The sequence below is a fragment of the Neolamprologus multifasciatus genome, chromosome 20, assembly GCF_963576455.1.
Source record: "Neolamprologus multifasciatus chromosome 20, fNeoMul1.2, whole genome shotgun sequence".
Taxonomy (NCBI): Eukaryota; Metazoa; Chordata; class Actinopteri; order Cichliformes; family Cichlidae; genus Neolamprologus; species Neolamprologus multifasciatus.
In genome coordinates this window covers 27842857-27863626 of record NC_140458.1, presented here as the reverse complement: position 1 = coordinate 27863626, position 20770 = coordinate 27842857, and the positions used below count along the sequence as shown (strand labels likewise).

At 40.4% G+C, this 20770-nt stretch overlaps 1 protein-coding gene across 1 annotated transcript in view; it reads right to left on the bottom strand.

Moving 5' to 3' along the window:
- Positions 1-20770, bottom strand: part of celsr3 (cadherin, EGF LAG seven-pass G-type receptor 3) — a 119831-nt gene that overhangs the window by 44875 nt on the left and 54186 nt on the right. Inside the window, 12 exon segments of the mRNA XM_085144974.1 lie at positions 7143-7311; positions 7463-7573; positions 10058-10243; positions 10948-11117; positions 12153-12278; positions 13655-13700; positions 13702-13760; positions 13763-13818; positions 17121-17278; positions 17645-17659; positions 17981-18069; positions 18428-18543. Coding sequence (XP_085001100.1) covers positions 7143-7311; positions 7463-7573; positions 10058-10243; positions 10948-11117; positions 12153-12278; positions 13655-13700; positions 13702-13760; positions 13763-13818; positions 17121-17278; positions 17645-17659; positions 17981-18069; positions 18428-18543 — 1301 coding nt within the window.

Below are 20770 nucleotides of genomic sequence, written 5' to 3'. Positions count from 1 at the left end.
TCTGACAGTGGAAAGATTGTGCGTGTCGAAATTTCCCAAACAAAATGCTCACACTGAGCGCCGAGTTCAGCAACTCTGTGACAACGGCGGCTCACGATGAAAGAAAGAAAGCACTCGTTCAAATATGCACTGAACTTTTAGTTCGGTTTGTGCTGTTTTAGTTACATGTTTTAGCAGGAACTTTCTGTGCAAAGGCAACCCACTGTGCCCTGCTGCATAGCATCAAGAGGTTGACAAGCAAACACGACCGAAACCCCAGTGTCGTCTCTCTGATAAAACTGGTCGTGGAACAATGCCAAAAACTGAACCGGAGCCAGGCAGATGTCAGCGATGTTTCCATAGAGATCACATGATACTGTGTTTTTGAACGTGAGAGATATAGATCAGTTCATAACAAGGAAGAAATTGCATTTATCTTTTTGGGGTTTTTTTGTAATACACAGATGAGTATTACAACACAGTTAAGCTGCCGTTTTATACATTTAAGTTCTGTTTCATTCGCTGCATGGTGAACTGAATGAATCAGACTCTTACAGTTATCCTTACTCTGGTCATGATGTTACCATCATAAACTCGGGATCAATCAAACGACAAGTCAATTAGTTCAGTCATTTCAGTTGTGGACCCAAAAGCATGAAGCTGTGTGTCAGAGTTTGATTCACTGCTAATGAGTTTGTCTCTTTTCAAGAAACTTTTTAATTTTGTTGTATTCTACTCTTTGTCTCTTTATTGATTAAAAACAAAACAGACTCTACTCTAATTCAGACATACAGAAGGAATGAACCTCCTTCTGTATGTCTGACCTCCAACTGGCATCACCGCGACCTCCACCATCTTACTCAAACCGTAATTTGAGTATGTATTTTTCAACCATGATTAGACATCTACAGAAGAGCTCCACCCGATAGTTTTTCAATGTAGAAATATTTGCTGGGTAAAAGAAAGCGTCAAGAGGAGGCCATGAACACCACACACTGATGTATGGCCAACCCTCTAGCTACCCCACAAAAATCAATGAACAGTTGTTAAAGTCCTTAATTTCTCCTTTTCTATCAGAGCAGAACCCTTTCACCATGCTGTTGTTCCCACAAACACACATTTTAACAGTGACATCAACTATTTGACTTGACTTTCTTGAGAGCTTCATCGACTGATTAACACTAATGATGAAATATTCCAGCCATCAGTGTTTTCACATCATCTGAAAGTGTTACAAATCTAACTTCCTGCTCTTTCTTTTGATGCATTAATGCGTTAACGAGCTAACGTGTTGACGCTGTGCAGCCCCACGCACAGGGCGATCCGCGCTAACTCGCTAACAGAGATTTTTCGGTTATGGTGTTAACGTCATTTTAACAAGATTAACGCTGACAGCACTAGTTATAAGTTAAGTGCCTATAGTGATTTTCTGTAGGCCTAAGACCTGAAGGATCACTTCCTGTGTTATCTTTATGCACCATGAAAGTAATGGTCTCAGCCCGATCAACTTCATAAAAATGTTCTGGCTCTGCTGCTGAAGCGAATACTTTGCTGCAGATGTTGCTGCTGATTTGGAGCCAGAGTTAATGTAGTAAAGCTATTGTAAAGTGCTTTTACTTGTGACATTGTATCCCCTACAGACATTACTCAGTGTCATGATGTTATTACACACTTTATATCTCCGACCTGCAATCATTTCAGATATATTTTTGATTAAAGAAGTACACACTACACAGTACTTGCAGTGCACAATTCATATAGTCATATAACAGTGGTCTACCTGTATGTTTTTTATTTTGATATCACATCTGATCAATAAATGACACTTCCAGTTGAGGAGTCATTTGTCACAGAGTTCAACTTTACCCTGATTCAGCACCCTGAGGATCTGGCATCTACTGGCCTGTTCTTCCAGGTTAGAGCACAGGAAACTACAACTCGAAGCTCATACATCTCCACCACTTTTCCCAGAGGCACGGAGTTTAATACACTGCAGCTGCACACCACGCCAAAACCACAATGCACTTCCCCCGTCAAACTCCATTTAAAGAAATATTTATTTGGCACTTGTTTACAGTCTCTAACAACTTGACAAAAGGCAAAAACACTGATGAATTACTCTCTACTGCAGTAAAAGCAGTTACAAGAGTTCTCGTTCTCCAATTGTGTTTTCTGCATATGATCGTGTGGGCTTCTAAACAGTCCGAGAACTCAAATGGACATAAATCAACATGGCTGCAATTTTTCATATTAGATCTCATTTTTCACAGCGGCCAATTAGTCTGAAGCAGCTGGCAGCAACACGCACATAGTCATACTTGCTGTATGCTTTCTCACAAACACACGCACACACACAGACAGTGAGGAGACGAGAAGGCAGATATCTCCTTGCTTCGTCATGCAGAACCTTGTTTCAGTGTGTGTGTGTGATTCTTCTAGGAGGCCTTTTGCAGGTCAGATGCGCTGTCAGTTACACGAGACCCATTAAGCTAACTTCAGCACCAGGGCAAAACACACAAACACACACATGAAAGGGAATTATTCAGAGTGCACATCTACTTCTTTCTCCCTCTGCCGTTATTAAACTTTGATTTGTCTCTAAGCAGCATTCATTCTATAACGGTCTCAATTTTTAATGCTCATTGTGCTGATGAAATGTAATGATAATGAAAGCGCATGTGTGTACAGTAAATAAGTGCACGCATATTAAGTTTGTGGAAACGCTGTGTGTGTGTGTGTGTGTGTGTGTGTGTGTGTGTGTGTGTGTGTGTGTGTGTGTGTGTGTGTGTGTGTGTGGTTGAGTCTTGGTGTGAAGGCATCTGTGTGTGTGTGCCGAGTCTGAGTGCATGCTCCAAGTTAATAAGTCTAGGTGTTAGCATTAGCTTGCGGGCTGGTACAGGATGCTACAGGGATAGCAGTGCCTCTCTGCTTCCTCTACCATGCTGTCAAGGCCTGAGGCTGTCTTACTTTATCCTCCACATAGTCAAACTGACTCCTCTTTCACTCCCTCAAGCATCATGAGCATTTTCATCACTTTTTCTTTCCTGGATAACTTTTCATCACCTACTTCTGCCTCCTAAAGGTAGCTGCTGTGGTAGCAGTCTATGCAGAAGACTTGATGCTCTTTCCTGTATTTTGTTTTCACAGACGTGGGCGGGTGTAAGCTGCTATGTTCATTTATTTATTTCTTCTTGTGTGCTGAGGTAGTCTGACCTAGCAATCAGGCACCTTCGGCTAAAAAGCACGACATACTACCAATCTCATGAATCTCATTTCAAGCTTGCTGCTTTTCCTTACAAAGCAAAATCAGTCTGATATGTGACAACTGTGACCCATTTTGCTTGTCTGTTTTTAAAGAGTGGAATGGCAACCTAATCACATCCTGTACTTCTACAGAACAGCACTGTTAGCGCTGCGTTATAACAAGAAAGTCCTGGGTTTGAATCTGCTGGTCTGTTGTGTTCTCTCCATGTGATTCAAAACTGGCTGATTGATGTCCATCTCTCTAATTTAGGCCTGTGACAAACTGGCAATCTGTTGCAGGGTCTCCCCCAAACCAAAACTGCATGAAGCCCCAGTCTCATAGACCTAGAAATTCAACAACCATATGGCAACCACCAGGCAAAGAGGAAAAATGGTAATTCTCTGACTTGTAGGTGAGTGATTGCTGTGATTGTGATTGTCTCTGTGAAATTTGCAAAATTTCCATCATTCAGAGAATGTTTGTCTTAAGTGAAACTAGTGCCGTTCGCGCAACTTTTACTTGCTGAAGGCGAATGTTCTCCATTCTCTGTGTTGCACTTTTTCCAAGTTTCACTACAGCTGAAAGAGTTAAAGGTGAATGTTTGCAGACAAGATGGCACTTTTCATACATACTATGGGTCCCTATGGGAATCTGCTAGCAACCAAAGTAATCACATGGAGGTTTTTGAGGCACCAATCTCTTTGTGACCAATTTCAACTGGTGCTAGAGGTTGCAGCAATCGCCTGCAACCTTTAACAACCACTTGCAAACTAGTCAAGGAATCCCTGGGGAGGGTAACCAATCAGTCTGTAGGCCTGTGTGACAGAGGACTAAGTGATTAAGATAATGAATGAATGGACGGATGGATGAGTTTTCACTTTTCCAGTTAGTTTTGTGTGGTAACCATAAACTGGATATAACCATTTAATTTGTGGACTCGGGTTCTTCATTTTGGCCATACTTAGACGAGGGAGTAAAGCTGAAATTCACTACACTGAATTTTGGCTAATGAAAAAACAGGAAACAAGAAAACTGAAAACACATTTCATAATTTTGATCCTTTAACAAATGAGTTATAAGAAAGAAATCAGTAGATTTTTCATAATAAAATGCTTTAAACTTTGTTTTCTTATTGTCAGGCTTTGAGCACATTTTTTTTCTATAAAGAGAGAAAGGTGCCCATCCAGACGTTTCATCATTGGGTCTACTGGCATTGACCCGTATGTGGAAACAGCCTCAAATAGAAACTTATTGAACTTGAGTTTTTTTGCATTTCAGTCTCCGCTTCACGTCTCAGCCTTAGAGGATGCTGCCTGATTATAATTTACTGTTTCTGTCGCTGGTGTTTGCTTTACATTACAAAAGTTCTTCCTAATCTCAAAGAAATATTTGAGTTTTATGAAAAAAATGAAGAGAATAGTTTTTTCTACATGTACAGAAAAAATCTGAAGAAATATTGAGGCAGATTTGAAGGAAGGTGACTAATCTCAAAACGTGGATAGGCAACTTTTGTCTTTCTTCTGGTTTTCTCTTTAATGGTTCTTTTTCTGCTAACCTGCCAGCCAGTCTTTTGTATCCTCACCCTTTTACCCATAATATAAATAATCTCTCTTAATCGCCTCCCGTTCAGCTGGCCTTACATGTTACATCAATACTGAGATGTATAGAGCTGAAGAGCTTCTGTTGCATGCACTGCTGCTAACTGCTAGCTCCAAATAAATATCGAATATCACTCCTTACGCTGTTCTTCTTTCTTGCTTCTCTCTCATGTGTGCAGCTGTCATGTTAATTTTCTCTCAACTCTAAGTTCATCCCTGTGTACGTATATTCCCAGACGTGTCACTAGTGTTTTCAGGCTGTTTGATTTGACTTTCTCGCGCCCTCTTTTTTTCCCCTTCCTTCCTCCAAACTTTGTGTTTTTCCTTTTTTTTACACTATTTCTGTCACCCGCCTTTTTCTGTTCATTAATCATTAATATTTTCACTCCCTTTGTTCCTCCTCTACATTTTTCATCTTTCAATTGTTTTTTTTCCTCCCTGCATCTCTCTATACATTATACACTTTCCTTACTCTCTCCTCTGTCTCTTTACTTCTCCACCCCTCTCCTTCTCTTTTAATCATATTCTTTTCCTCCACATTAATTCCACCTCATTATATTCACCTTACTAAGGAGCTTTTGGAAGTTAGCCTGCAGTCGGTCTCTTTCTCTTGGTCTCAGGTGGATGGGGACTCATTATGCAAACCCAAATATCAGTTTAACCCAGTTACAGCACTGGGAGACGCCTACGCATATGGACACATTATAATTACTCCCCTTTTTTGTTGTTTCTCAGTAAGCTGGCTTCTTTAACCTTTAACTCTCAAACCTCAGCTATTTTACATTGAATGTCTACAACGGTCAAAACTTTAGACCATTTTGCCTGGCACGGAGGCTAGCGCACAACAATGGAAAATACTTTTTGGTGTGTTACATTTTGTCTGTTAATCTATTCATTTTACAATATTCACATCACATCAATCCTTTTTTAGCATTTTTGTAGTTGTTTTGGGAGCAGGGTACTATGACTATTAGTTTCACCTGTAGTGAAAAAGTTAGCAGTGATGTTGTGTCTTCACATTTAATAAGAGACTTGTTAAATGTGCTGATCTTTGTTCTAGGTGTTACAAATTCACATATTTCTGGGACCATGTTGCATTATTCTGTAGCTGTAAGACCGAGGGTGGAAAAAAATGCATACTACATTTACCAAGACGTTGGTTAAGGCAGGAGACGGGACAAAGATGGTGAAGCAATCTTAAATGTATTTATTTATTTATTTATTTATTTATTTTCTGGGGGGGGGGGGTCATTTAGGGGTGGGAGGAGCATTATGTCACAAAATTATCTGACTGTACAAAGAAAAAAAATGATGCCGCAAAAAGCTACCCACTGCTGCAAACACGACATCAACGCTCTCTAACGGCACACAAGAGGAAAAATATGATGGCAGCCTCACTGCAGCTTCGCAGACCACTTACAAGCAGGTGCAAAGACTAACTGCAACACCCTCAACATCTGCACGACCGCTTTCAATCAATGCGCAGGTCGCATGGTGGGAAGCAACCTGTCTCCACATAATCAGGGCCTGACTCAGATCGACTGCAGTCACTCTCATACAGATTGCCAAGACATCTGCAATCAGTCTAAGTCTGTCTGACCTGAGGAGTGCAACTTGTCTGCAACACATCTCTTTGCATTATAGGACTCAATTTAGCTGATTGCAAACCGGCTCTACTTACATCCCTATATAAAAGCAAGGTTGCCAAGTGTCCATATAATTTTTCAGTTAAATTATCTTTTTTGTAGCAATTATGTCACCATTTGTGGAGGAATTTCTGAATTTCTATTTCAAATCTATGGCTGGTTCTGGCTGGACTGTGAATGTGAGTAGTGTATTTATGTACATGTGGACAGTAACAGATTTGCAACAGGTGGAAACAGACTTGTGATTTTTCATGATTTATCGGTTAACTGTTGTGTTATCACAAACAGATTATAAGTAATTGCCGAACCTCATGCCGTTTTATCGCTGTCTTGACGTACCAAAAACAGTCACATTTCACTCGTGCCACGGTCTCCAGTAACTGTTTTCCTTAGTGTGACGCTAGCATGAAAACAACACACTAACACTTATATTAAATAAATTTTTTTACAAACCTACAACATTCGTACATGCGCGTTCATCAAGCCAATAATGGTACAGTTTTACATCACAAGTCAAAATATTAGTAATTTTTTCTTGAACAAAAAGGTTGTTTTTAAAAATGGCTAATAACTCGAGACCCCCATCATACTGCATGTTAGTTTACATCTGTAAATAGACGTCTCTATACTTCGCTTAAGCTCAACTGCAAAGCCCACACCATCTGCTTCACTCACCGGGTTCACATAGACAGGTGTGCCTCTCCCATTGGTCGGAACAACGGCTATGAGCTGGACAGGGAGACGAGAGGCAGGGATTACCGACACTGCAGCCAGTTTCCACTTTGACAGCTCTAGAGGGGCGGGGCAGAGCGGGGGCGTCCGGTCTCACGCCCAATCGAACGCCCTGTAGGAAGAGAAAGTGAGGGTCACGTTATCTCGACACAACACACAAAAACAATAGCAGCTGTATTAGCGTATTCACCGGCCTATCTCAGAGTCATTTTTTACTTTTAGTTTTTATCTTCACTGTATGAGTTAAAAACTCCATCCTTTACCTGTATGCATCCTCTTATCCCGTTCTGAACCTCCCCAGATCCCAGCACTCCTCCAACATGCAGATGTTTCACCTTCAAACCATGAATCTCATTTCCCACTATCACTGTTCCCTAATGGGGAAAGAAGGAAAGAGGTGGGGGAACAGATGGAGACAGGAAAGGAAAAGAATATGATTATTAATAGCAGCAAACACACTCAGCTATGAAGGGTAAAAAAAAATAGTTACAAGCAAGTGACCATCAGTAAAAACGTAATTAAAAAGATGTTTCTGTTATGAGTTTACATCAAAATGAACAGAAAAAGATACGATTTTTTTTCCTGGAAGGATTATTGATTTCCAGAAACCGCTATATTTTTATTTACCGATATATCAGCGAGCAGCGCCAGGTTATTATGAGGCTTGTGTCAGTCAAATAGAAGGGGAGGTGGAGACGAGCGTGAAAAGGATTCGACTGAATGATTGGCTTCATTAAACAGAAGAAAACCATAATATGCAATCACTGCAGAGAAGGTCAATGCTCAAGTGATAACTCCAGCAGAATTGTGAAGAAATGTTGACAGGCAACTTGGCTTGCGAGGATCATGAAAGCAAAATCAATGAGCCGCATTCATCACCGTTTCAGCAGCAGTAGAAGATGCTAAAATGGAAGCTGAGATATGTCTGATAACAGCGGCACATGTGCCAAAACCCCTTTCAAAGGCAACTGCCGTTTAATTGTTTAATAATTTTGTATTTGAAATGTTTTTCTGCACCATTTGCTCAGTGTGCTACTTGATGCACTTTGGAGAATAGCCTGGTGAACTACAATGAACAGATAAAAGACATAACATGCTGGCAGACGATTTAGGGAATAGCACGACATAAAAACACGACAAAGGCTGTTTGTGTTTGCTTAAACAGAGCCAAAGATGATTATAATACGGACGGTGGTTGTGCACGTGCTTCTCTGCGTTCATGTCACTGCCACATATGTACAGGCGCATACATCATACGAGCACATGCATGCAAACAAACATCGCACAGTACAATCTGACATAATAATCCACTGGAGATTAGTGAAACGAGGATTAGAAGCCCACATCTTGGGGAGTCTGACGCTCTGCAGGATTATAGAAAAACCTGTATATGTTCTAAACATTTATATGTATGTGCGTATGTGTTTCTTTGAGATAGGCTTTGTATTTCTTTTAAAAAGGCAGGATGTTGTATAACACTGTCAAGGATTGTTAGGCAAAGAACAGAAGGAGGGAGAAGTAATAATGCAGTAAGAAATAAAAAGATAGGAAGATAACAAGGTTTAGTTTTGATGAAATATACTTGAAATGTACTATGAATATACCTTAAGACGTGTGTGAAATACGTTTTTGTATGTTCCAAAGACTTTTTTCATGTCGTGCGAATTATACCCATGGCTCATATGTAAGGTAAATTAAGGAAAATGAACTCTGATATTAGAATCTCAGCTAAAACTTTAACCCTGCCAAACATTGCTTTCAAAAACACAGACTGCAAGAGTACTTTATTAAGCACCTGTTGACCAAGCACGCCAAAACCTTGCCATTTCCTTTTAGCTGCTATGTATGCCAGTATTTTTAAGATTAGACATAAAACCTTTTATTTCAATAAAGCTTACAGTTAGAGCTGATTAGGTGACCCTAAACTAGCTTCTTCTCATGTTACAATGAGCTCAGTCTGCTGAAGGACTTTCTGTAACGCGCTGATTATTTCTTCTCCACTGACGTCTTTTTCCCCTCCATGTGTTTATACATCACTGCATATCATTACACGTGTCCTCCGTCTCCCTATGTTCTTTTTTTTTACTTTTCTCTCCAACCCATCCCTCAGCCAATTGCAGCAGATGGCTGCCCTTCCCTGAGCATGGTTTCATCCTGTTGAAAGGGAGTTCTTCCTTCCCACCGTTGCCTAGTGCTGCTTACAAGGGGTCGTCTGATGGGTGGTTTTCGCAAAAATTCACCAGCTCAACCTACAATAAACTAATATCTTTCTTAATTTAAGGAATTCATACGATTGGTTATTTATTTATTCATGTTTAGCATCCTAAAATACATCCTTCATCGCTTTGGCTCAAAGCAGGAAGTGAGAGAGACGTCTGTGCGTATGGGGACATTCTGGATTAGAGGAAATTAAATAGGTTTGCTTGCCTCTATTCATATTAAATGCTTTAAAATTTCAATTAAGTACTTCTCTGGCGATTACACCGAATAATATAGCCCATCAAGGAGCTGCATATTTCAAACAGACAGAATAAATGGAGAATTACAACTGGGAAAAAAGAACTGCCTCTTTTAATTTGAACACAGTCAAAAAAATTAATTTTTAAGCCAAATTAAGCCTTATTGATTTCATAAAGCAGATACGACAAAAAAACCTTCTTATTCATTTAAACTGTGCTTGCAGGATAAATTTAATATTTAATTTACTTTTTTTTTCAAGCTATTAAAGGACTTTAATTTTCTCCCCTTTAAAAAAAATCGACTGTACTATGTGCCTCTAGTGTAAGTGTGCTCCCTGATAGCTGGACATTAAAGTTGGATTAAAAACACTTTGAGATTTCGATGATAATTTGCACTACCTGATAGAGACCAAAGTCCAGCCGAAGTGTGGCGACATAGCGAGTCTCGCGGCCACTGCGAACGTCTCGCAGCTCCAGCTGGAGGTCGTGCCACCGGCCGTCTGCCACTTGAACCTGATCCAACCGCAAACGCACCGGTCTGGTTGAGCCACGGGTCACCGAAAAGACCAGCTGACCATTAATTACCTGATGAGAGCGAGAAGAATAAATGAATAAATAAAATTCGCAAGTCACATTAAAAGAAAAACAAAAAGAAGAAAAAAGAGGGAGAGGGAGAAAAAAACGACCCACTGCTATGACTGTGTGAGTGTGAAGGTGTGTAGGAGCGTGAAATCCGACGTCTTGGCTCAGCTTCCACCGAGATTCTGCTAATTTAAAACGCTCTTTGGATTTAGCATCTGAAACTTAACGTATATAAACAAGATCAAATTGTGTTTTAGCCTAATGCAGTTAAAGCTTTTTGAGTTTCTGGTGATGGTGGAAAGGTTGGTGAAAGGACGGGCACCATTTATAGATGTACTCACAGTCAGTGTTTCAGAGGGTGAAACATAAGAAGCTCCTTCAACACCAGATATGGATACTTTTAAAGAAATGTGAACTGCTTTCAGACTCCATGGAGCCTGGTGTTATTTAAAAGGGAACAGTAGTCCCAGCTGTAGACTCTTTTATTATTATTAAAATGTAAACCACTGAATTTCCACGAATACTACTTCTTCTTCTTTTGGGTGCTCCCTTTAAAGGTCGTCACAGCAGATTATCCCAATACATCTCAGCCCATCCCTCCTCCGTTACATCAACCCTCTGCAGTTTTATCTTCAACATCCTCAATATCCCTCCTCGGCTAACCATCTCGGCCTTGCCTCTTAAATGTTAAATGTGTTCGTGCCCACCTGGAACACAAGGCTGATATACTGGCCAGCCTGGGCCTGCAGCAAAGTCCCTTCACGGGCTCTGGTTCTGAACACCAGGCCGAGGTACCAGGGTGCGGAGATGGTTACGTCATTCTTCAGGTCCCACCAGAGGGCGCTGTTACCCAGAAAGCGGTGTACGTGTGTCATCACTGAGGCGAAGAGAAAAAAACGAAAATGAAAATTTGTGAAATTTCCGAAACAATTTCCAGATGAGACTGTTTTCCTTATCCATCAGTCTGCAACATAATTCTTGTAGTTGTTCACTTTAATATTGTGTGTTTTTCAAAGCACATGTAGCATCAATGGACTATTGGTTTGGTGGTTTGAAGGACAAACAGACCATGTCTGTTCGGGCATGACGTGATCTTTAATGCATTTCGTGCCCAAACAGCTTCCTCAGTTGTTTGCTCTCTGTTGTTTAATTACCAATCAAAGGTATAAAAGCTTCCAAAATTAAATGATGAAACATATGTTACACTGCAGTCTCTGAGGTATACAACTAAGTCCCAGAACTTGTGAACATTTGTCACTGAGATCAATAAACACCATGTTTTTTTTTTCTTTTTTTCCCCCTCAAGTGAATCTTGCCGCTTTATTTCCCCTTAGAGTTCGACGTCTGTGCTCGCAATCAAGACATGCCAGTAAAAATAAATGAGTAAAACCACCTGGGCTAGTGAATGTCCACTCATGAGAGGGAAATCTCTAAAGGTTTATTACGGTTCAGTTATACACAGGAAAAACAGCCAGATATCTAGTAACAACTGTCTCATGGGCTAAATTTATTCTTAGCTCAGTCTGTTGGACTGTATTTTTCCATCATCAATTCTTCCTTTTTATTTAAGACGGTGCATTCATATTATGCTCACTGAGCATACTCTCACTCTCACTGAGCCACATTAAGTGAAAAGGTGTTATCTGGGGCATTTAAGCTTAGGTAAGCTGTGAACAAATTAATGAAGTGTTAGTATAATTACAGCCGAAAAACAAAGTCCTGTGAAAATCAGTTTTTAAAAATAAAACGTTAAAATCACAGCCACTGCTAGAAAAGGCTCGTTCCACCAGCAACTGTCTTGCTACTTACTAATAATTATGCTGAAGTGGCATGATAAAATTAACATTGTTAAAGGTTGCTATTAGTGTAGTTACTGTAGGGCTACGGGATAAGACAAATCCCGGCCTCTTACCGTGGCTGCAGTCCTTCCCACCGTATCCTAGGGGACAGTCACAGGAGAAAGTCTCCCAGCTCACCCTGCAGGTTCCTCCGTTCTGACACGGGTTGGACTTACAGAAGGGATGTTTGGCACTGCAGCCTAGTGGAAGCAGCAGAGATCACTGAAGTTATAAAAATGAATTGCAACATACTGTACATGATAAGTCTTCATGCTGTCACTGTGAGCTTTATAACATTACCCACATACACAAGCATTTTCAAAATAAAGTTCAACCGATTTTTAGGCTATTTGTTGATCTGTTGGTATCATAATGACACCAGGAATGACAAATACCTACAATGACCAATAAATGATCAAATTAAAAGGTAAATAAGATGATGGAGAAACACCCTTCAACCATGTAATGAGTGTTGATGTTACACTGTTTGTCCATCAGAGGGACCTCTACAAGTTCCCTGTTGCCAACAAGTCTTTGGAACGCCGAACACAACAACCCACTGGTCAGGCAAAGCGTAATTAAATAAATAATTGACTAAAACAAATGTTAAGGAAATGTTTTTCTAAAACTAAAACTCCTCAGTCGGAGTAATTCAGGGTGTTTAAAGTTTTCAGTCTAGTTAAAAACACTCAAAATTCAATGAAAAGTGGTGATCATCATTTTTATATGTTCAAGTGAATAGTGTGGAGGATGGTAAATGGTAAATGGCCTGTATTTATATAGCGCTTTACTAGTCCCTAAGGACCCCAAAGCGCTTTACATATCCAGTCATCCACCCATTCACACACACATTCACACACTGGTGATGGCAAGCTACATTGTAGCCACAGCTACCCTGGGGCACACTGACAGAGGCGAGGCTGCCGAACACTGGCGCCACCGGCCCCTCTGACCACCACCAGTAGGCAACGGGTGAAGTGTCTTGCCCAAGGACACAACGACCGAGACTGTCCAAGCCAGGGGCTTGAACCGGCAATCTTCCGATTACAAGGCGAACTCCCAACTCTTGAGCCACGATGTCATAAGGCCTTGAGGCAATCGGATGTAAAACACAATATTTCTGAGTGTTTTATCTTTAAATCGGACAGATTTGCCCTGAATGCGACTGGAAGTCCTCAAAAATACGATATGAAAATGAAAGATATGCAAACAGTTACACATAGTAACACAACAAAACAACGACGTATAACAAATGTTTTCCTTTCATTTCACTGACTATAATAAAAACGTAATGCAAGCACCCAGTCCATCAGTGAAAATCCAATTTCAGTGCAATGAAGCCTAACTATATATGACTATAAAGATGTGGCTCTACCCCATTATTGTTTCCTATAATATTTAGAAGCACAAAGTGGTTCGTAGCACACAAACCCTTAAAAACTACTTCATTTAAATACTAACGTTTGTGTGTGTTTTGGCACAAGATGGGCGAAAAGGCTATTGAGAAGGAGCTAAATGTTACTAATGCACAATAATACATGTTTGAAGGAAAGCAAACATGGTTCCCAGCACTGACCAGGAAGCGTTCCATTATTGGCGATAAATCCAGCCATGTCCAGCAGGTTTGCTATCGATGTGCAGCTCTTTCATGCAACCAATAAACTCCCTGGTGCCAAAGGGAAGTTGTCTGGCACATTAGGGACTCCACCCAGAAATAATGGACCAGTCAAGTCCAGAGACCTAAGAAACACAAAGGTAGAAAGCAATATGAGTAAATATAGTGGAGAACAAATGGGGTTATGGAAGAAACACAGGATTATTCTTCTTCAAGTAAGAGAGGAAGGAGAGAGGGATGAAAGAAGAAGGGGTGAAAAGAAGGAAGAACATGAAAGAGGGTACGAGAGAGGGATTAAACAAACCTAGAGATTAAACATGTCATCAGAGGTAGATGAAATGTGTCATTCAGAATCGAAATCACAGAAAAGCAAGGGATGTTAAGGATAAATTAGATGATGGTGTTTTTTAAGGTAAAAATGGAAACAGAGAAGGGACAGACAGATTGAACACAAGTACACTGAGAAAGAAAAGAAGACAGATGAAGAGACGGATGAACAAACAGGAGATTAAACAGGAGTTACAGCAACCGTCTTGAGAGAAGAGGTAGAGGTGGATGACAAGATGAAGAAGGAGAAAGGAGACACAATAAAAGGTGGTAGATACAAGTGCAGCTTGCTCTAGGAGGAAGAGGGGGAAATGGCAATGCCAAAGGAAGAAAAGAGCTTGAAAGATAGATGAACAAACAAGAGATTAAGTGTGAGTTACACCAAATGTCAAGAGAGCAGATGACGAGACAGACGGTATTGGGAAGGAAAGAGGGAATACGAGGAGGAAAATTTTGGAGGGATAGAAAGTGACAGTTACGGGACTGCGCTGAGTGAGAACCAAAGAGAGACAAAGTTTTGTCAGCAGAGGACGTCACTGGCAGAGAATGTCAAGACTGAGCAAGAGGCGGGTGGAGAAATGGAAAGGGAGCAGGAGGAAGAGAAGGTTGACGTGTTAGTCTTTAGCCTTCCTCTTTGATCCGTCTTCTTTTCCCTCAGCCTCACTTAGTGCTGACAGACGCGGCAAACGTGATTACAGCTTACAGAGGCCAGACATCAACACTATGACAGGCTGCTCTTTCAGTGCATGTGCGGATACGCTTTGTGTGTATGTGTTTTCTTGCACTTGTTAGTATATATGGAGATATTCGTTTGTTAGACACACACAAACTGTAGCTGAGAAAGAATGAACAAAAGTTCGACAAGGTCAGATGGAACAGGCAGTGCAACGCATTTAAAACCAACTATTTGGATCTTTTAGTCACACCTAAGAGATTGTGTGTGTGAGACGGAGAGATGAGCGGAGATAGTGAAAAGAAACGAACATATCCGTGTAGCAGAATGAGACGCCTGGTAACAAGACCATCAGAGAGATACAGACAGACATGAAGGAGCATAGAGACGTCAAAGAGTCGTGCCTCATTAAAGCCTTGAGTCCCCCGCATAGCTCCCCTACCGTCACCTCATCACCCTGATCGTTACTTTAAAATCCTGTCAGATTTCTAAACTTTCAGCGCGTTTTTTAACGTTGTTTAACATGTAACACCTTTCTGTTTTCTTTTCAAAATATTGATCTCTGCTGTAGGTAATTTTCCACAAGCCTGGATAAATATTTTGTTTAAACTTTAGCATTTCAGATGTATGAAACTTTAATTGGTAATTAAGCGAACACAGACATGCTCGGTGAATGCATGTATCTCCCAATGTAATGCTGCTACCCTCAGTCACTTCACACACTCACTTTACTTTACCTTTAGATAGCTTAAAAAGCTACCAGCTGGCCAGCATGTTGCTCATAGCTGCACATAATGACCAGCTTTATTGGTTTTCTACTCAGTGGAAATTGTCTTTGAATATCTGTTAAGCTTCTGTTCAGTCACAGATTATGTTTAATGAAAGTTGTCTTTGCAAAGAAGCTGGCAAATCCTGTGAAAACACCTCCCACAGCTCTGGGTCAGTTACTATTCATCCTTTCATTTGCAATGCTGATGGCAAAAGAACAAATTTACCTGCAGGAATTCATCCTAAGGTTCTTTTTTTAAATTAATCATTCAGTATTTATTTATCATTTTGACCAAAAGATTTCATAGATTCATTTCATGTTAAAATATTAGTTATCTCAGTATAAATATACCAAAGCTTATGCTATAGAACAAGCTACAGTGTTACACTGTAGTCCTCCTACGCTCTGCTTCAACGTCTTACAACTGAGAAATTTAAGTCTCTGAATTTAAGAGCCTGAATTCAGTCAAACGGTTGTGATAAAAGCTAAAGGATGCGATACTTATGCTTCCTCTCCAGCTTTGCCACAATGCCTCTCTTACAGCGCTAAAAGCAAGCAAACCCAGCTTACATTAGCTAGAAACTGAGTCACCCGATCACTCAAGTCAGCAAACGGCTGAAGTGAGCTGCGTGCAGATAACCAGCTACTTGTAGCAGTTTGTATCTGATATTAGCATACTGACACAGCATAAACACTGATCTCAAAGTCATGGCGTGTGCCAGAAAGTACTCCTAGCATGATAGCGCAGGACAGTCTTTTGTACATTAGCTCACACATATTTTGAAACACAGTATGAGGTGGGGCGTTTTCACTCCTAAAGTTTGTTTACTCTGGTCCAAATCAGTTGATGAGCTTGTAAACTTTTCCCTGCGATTTAGTTTCTTTTCATATTGAGGAAAATCCAAATGAACCAAAATGCGTCACTACAAATTACATGAGAATGTTCAGTCCGGTCATTGGCCAGATGTTGCACTGGCCATCTATAGTACTTTGCTGCATCCCAGATTGCAAGTTTTTTTTAGCTCAAGCTTACTATTTTCTATTCAGTAATGCCTGAAATGAGTGACTGAGTCCAGAAAGTCAGCAGGAAAGTGTTTACAGAACACATACCCGGGGTGACCATGGCGCTGGGGGATGGGAAGCGCATCTGTAACCGGAAGGTCGCCGGTTCAATCCCCGGGCTCTCTGTCCTGGTCGTTGTGTCCATGGGCAAGACACTTTACCCTACTGCCTACTGGTGTTGGCCAGAGGGGCCGATGGCGCGATATAGCAGCCTCGCTTCTGTCAGTCTGCCCCAGGGCAGCTGTGGCTACAACTGTAGCTTGTGTGAATGTGAGAGTGAATGAATAATGGAGTTGTAAAGCGCTTTAGGTGCCTTGAAAAGCGCTATATAAATCCAATCCGTTATTATACCCATCCCATATACTTCTATAGGACCTTAAGTTGTTTTGTAACACTGTCTGGCTGCCTTCAGATAGAAAGCAGGTATACGGCACTTGCATTTGCACTTTTTTTTACAGTTTTCTGTAATTTGCATCCATTTTTTGTACCATCGATGGTTATGGCTGAGAAACTGGCTGACATTGGTATATGACCATTAGAAGTTTGGGTCCCAGTAAAGTGTTGCAATTAAGAAGTGAAAAAAGAAAAAAACTTACTTCTTACTGCTGGTTTGTTTGCCCTGTGCAGCACAGCTGTAATTTCCAAGCTGCGTACCAAAGCGAAGTGACAAGGCTGTATCACAGTCATCGACGCTCACCACAGCAATCTTCTCATCTGACGGACCCTGAGCCTCACCACTCATACTGCGCTTGGGCTGGACATCCAGACACAGTCCAAAGAAACAGAAAACCAGTCAACATTCAAGAAATACAAGAGCATTCACTAAATCTAGAGTTTTCGTCATTGCATTAAAACATTACATCAGATACAAACTAGCAGTAAACACATGAGATTAGTATTTACACTGATACTTTGCACAATGACAGGAAGAAAAAAGGGAGAAGCTTTGGTTAGTAGGACATACAGGAAGAAAAAACAAACACATGGGCAAGAGAACAGACTAAGAGCAGAAAGACAGCGCATTCATTCTCCTTACTGTCTGCTGGTGAAAGAAAGGAGGAGCAAAAGAAGCTAAGAAAGGAGAAAGTGTATATGCGCTCTGACACACGCTCATACTCACATAACGTGTAGCAGGCTGAGGAAAATAAAAGAACATGAAGAAAATTAAAGGAGATGTGCGGCGAATATGCATGAATAAAAATGATGACACGCAAACACCCACATAGTCGTGTAGACACAAACACTTTGGCTCAATTCAAAGTGCTTCGTCGGCTCGAAGGCTGAGAAACTATTCTGCCGACGCATCAAAAGTACCAATAAAAACAAGTCAAATTTACTAAGTGCAAAATAAAATCACATAAGAAAAACAAACCCTAATAGTACAGACATCAAGAATCCAAAGTGGAAGCTCAAATGCAAGAATCACAATGAAGATGGGATTGGGATGTAAACCCACCTTGTTGTAGTAGTGGATGTGAACTGTATGCCAGTTACCATCGCTCACACCCCCTGGCAGGAAGGGACTCACCTGGGTGGATGACTCACCTAGAGACGGGTAAATGAAGAATATGTCATTAAAATGAATTCAAATGTAGCTCTTATGGGTCTCCTCTTTTTTTAAGGGTGCGGATGCTCCAAATATATCCGCTTTATTTACAATTACCCCAAAACCTCTGTAAGAACTGTTTGCAAAGACCAAATCAGCAGCATTCATTACCTGAATCCACACTTAGATAAACAGATTTTTGTGTCTCAGGAGGAACGCTTGTTTTTACAGGCCTGCTGCACATGTTCATGGGTCAAAAGAAAAGCAAACAGCAACAGCAGACATATGGTCTCTGTTTATAGAGCACAAATTTCATGCAAACAAAACCAAACAAGAGTGCACATAAAGATACAATACCTGTGGAGTATTTGAACACCACTTGTCCTTCTTGGATCTCTAAGGCAATGAAGTCATGTTTCTCGTTAAAGCGTCCATTATAGAAGAGAAGACCACTGTTCTCCAGAGTGGCAAATCTAAAAGACGCATGCACATAGATATTTGAAGTTTATTGACAAATGCTGTATGCAGTAGAGAATTTATTAACACAGCCATGGTAAAAAGAAAACTGTTAGGTAAGGAGTGAAAGACTAAGTACACCCTTAATGCTTAGCATCGATGATCAAATTGTGATGATCGGTGATTAATTGATCATCATAATCAGTATGACTACCGCTATAAAAGTAGAAGTTTTGGCAGTTTGTTGGTCTGAAGCATTGGGGTGTGTCAACGCAATGCCAAACACGAAGGACGTCAGCAACGATTGTAAAGAAGCAACTGTTTCTGCCCATCAGCCTCTGAAGCATTAAAGCATTAAAAAGCCTTATCCAAGCATACACAGAGAAAGATTATTTACAAGTGGAGAACATTCAAGACAGCTGAGAATCTTTGTTGTGCAGGAGTGGACATAACCGGAAATTCATCCAGACCGTGTCATGCTCAGAGAAATTGCAAAAACCCAAGAGGTACAGGCCTCAGTTAGCATGTTAAATATTAACATTCATTACAGTATAATTAGAAAAAGACTGAACTAGTATGGATGTTTGGAAGGGCTGCCAAGAGAAAGTCTCTTCTGTCTAAAAAGAACATGGCAGCTCGGCTTATGTTTGCACACCTGCCAAACCTAGAAAGTCAAAGAGAAAGCCAAATATCAGCACCTCATACCAACTGGGGACTTGCTTTGAAGCTGCCAAAAAAAGCATTCTGGATTAATTCTTGTTAAATACATAATGACGTGGTGTAAGATGTTGTGCACTGTTGTGCATTTACGGTTGTTATGGTCTGTGGGATGAACAGGCCAAGTGTGATGTTGAGGACCCAAATGTAGGTGCTTGGAGACGAAATAATCTTAACAAAAAGCGAGCTGTTTATTAGACGATCCACAAAACAAAAGTAAGCATAAAATGCAAAAGCAACTGAAAACTTCTAAACAATGAAGACACTTAGAAAGACATTAGGCTGCACAAGGAACCAGAATCACTGGGAAAATGAGCTGATGCTCCAACAAAGGACAAAGGGAGACCGGCAAAATATATACACAGGAGAGTGATTAGGGGAGTGAAGTAAGCTTGGAACACAGCAGGAACAAATTAGGCATAACGAGACAAGGGAAGCAAAACTAAACATAAAGCACAGAGATGAGTGACTATCACAATAAAACAGGAAGTAACTAATATAAGGACCAGGATTAAGACAGATCAGCTTGACACATGCAAAAGAGCAAACTGACACAAAGACAAGACTGACTCAACATGATATTAAAGGCAAAAACACAGAGAAGAAGCTAAGAGGACAGGGAGAGAACTAAGAAACCTAACGTAATTTGTGACTACACCAAATACATAAAATAATACAACAGGAAACCGATGGGGATTCAAAAACTCAAAAGGACAAGAAAACCAAAGACAGAAACAAAAACCTACTTTCAAAGTACAAAACAATAATGAATTAGGAAAATTTGAAAGTCCAAAACACAACGACCCCAGACGACAACAGCTATATTTAAATAATTTTAAAACCTGATAAGAATTTTTATTACCTTAGCATTGATAGAGGGTGTACTCTCTTTTTACCATGGCTGTACATTTTTATATGCATGCAGAGAGAATATGACACATTTTAAATTATATTTTTCACTCCGATACAGGAAGAAACAGAAACAAAAATCTATCTCAGACACAGCAGAACAAAAATGACTCCTGGCTAGTGCGGAAGAACAAAAGGTATTCAGACTATGCCAGAGTTAATAAACCATACTGCTGGAGTCTTCCTCTCCCTCAGCTGCTCAGACGCAAATAAAAAGTCTATTTTGCACAGAACAGATGAGAAATACTCTGTCCTGGTGGCAAGATACAGAAAAGATTCTCACTGCATAAAATGTCCACATTAAAAAGTACTGAGATGTTGTTTTAAACATGATACCACAACAGTTTGCCTGTTTTTTACTATTCCCTTCAACTGAGCGCCTCAATTTTAAAATCGTACACTGCAATTTGTAGGCAGCTGACAAATAGCACCTGCAGGGAAATTTTTATTCAAGGTTTCTCTACTTTCAGTGAGGTTCAGTGGTGTCACAAATTGGATCCAGCCCAACTCCGCTAGAGAGTCAAATAAATCCAGCGCACAGATGCAGGAGGTCAGGTTCAGCTACAGGAAAGAAGCCCTAGAGCAGCATGGTTATAAATGTCTGCCTTTCAAACGGTT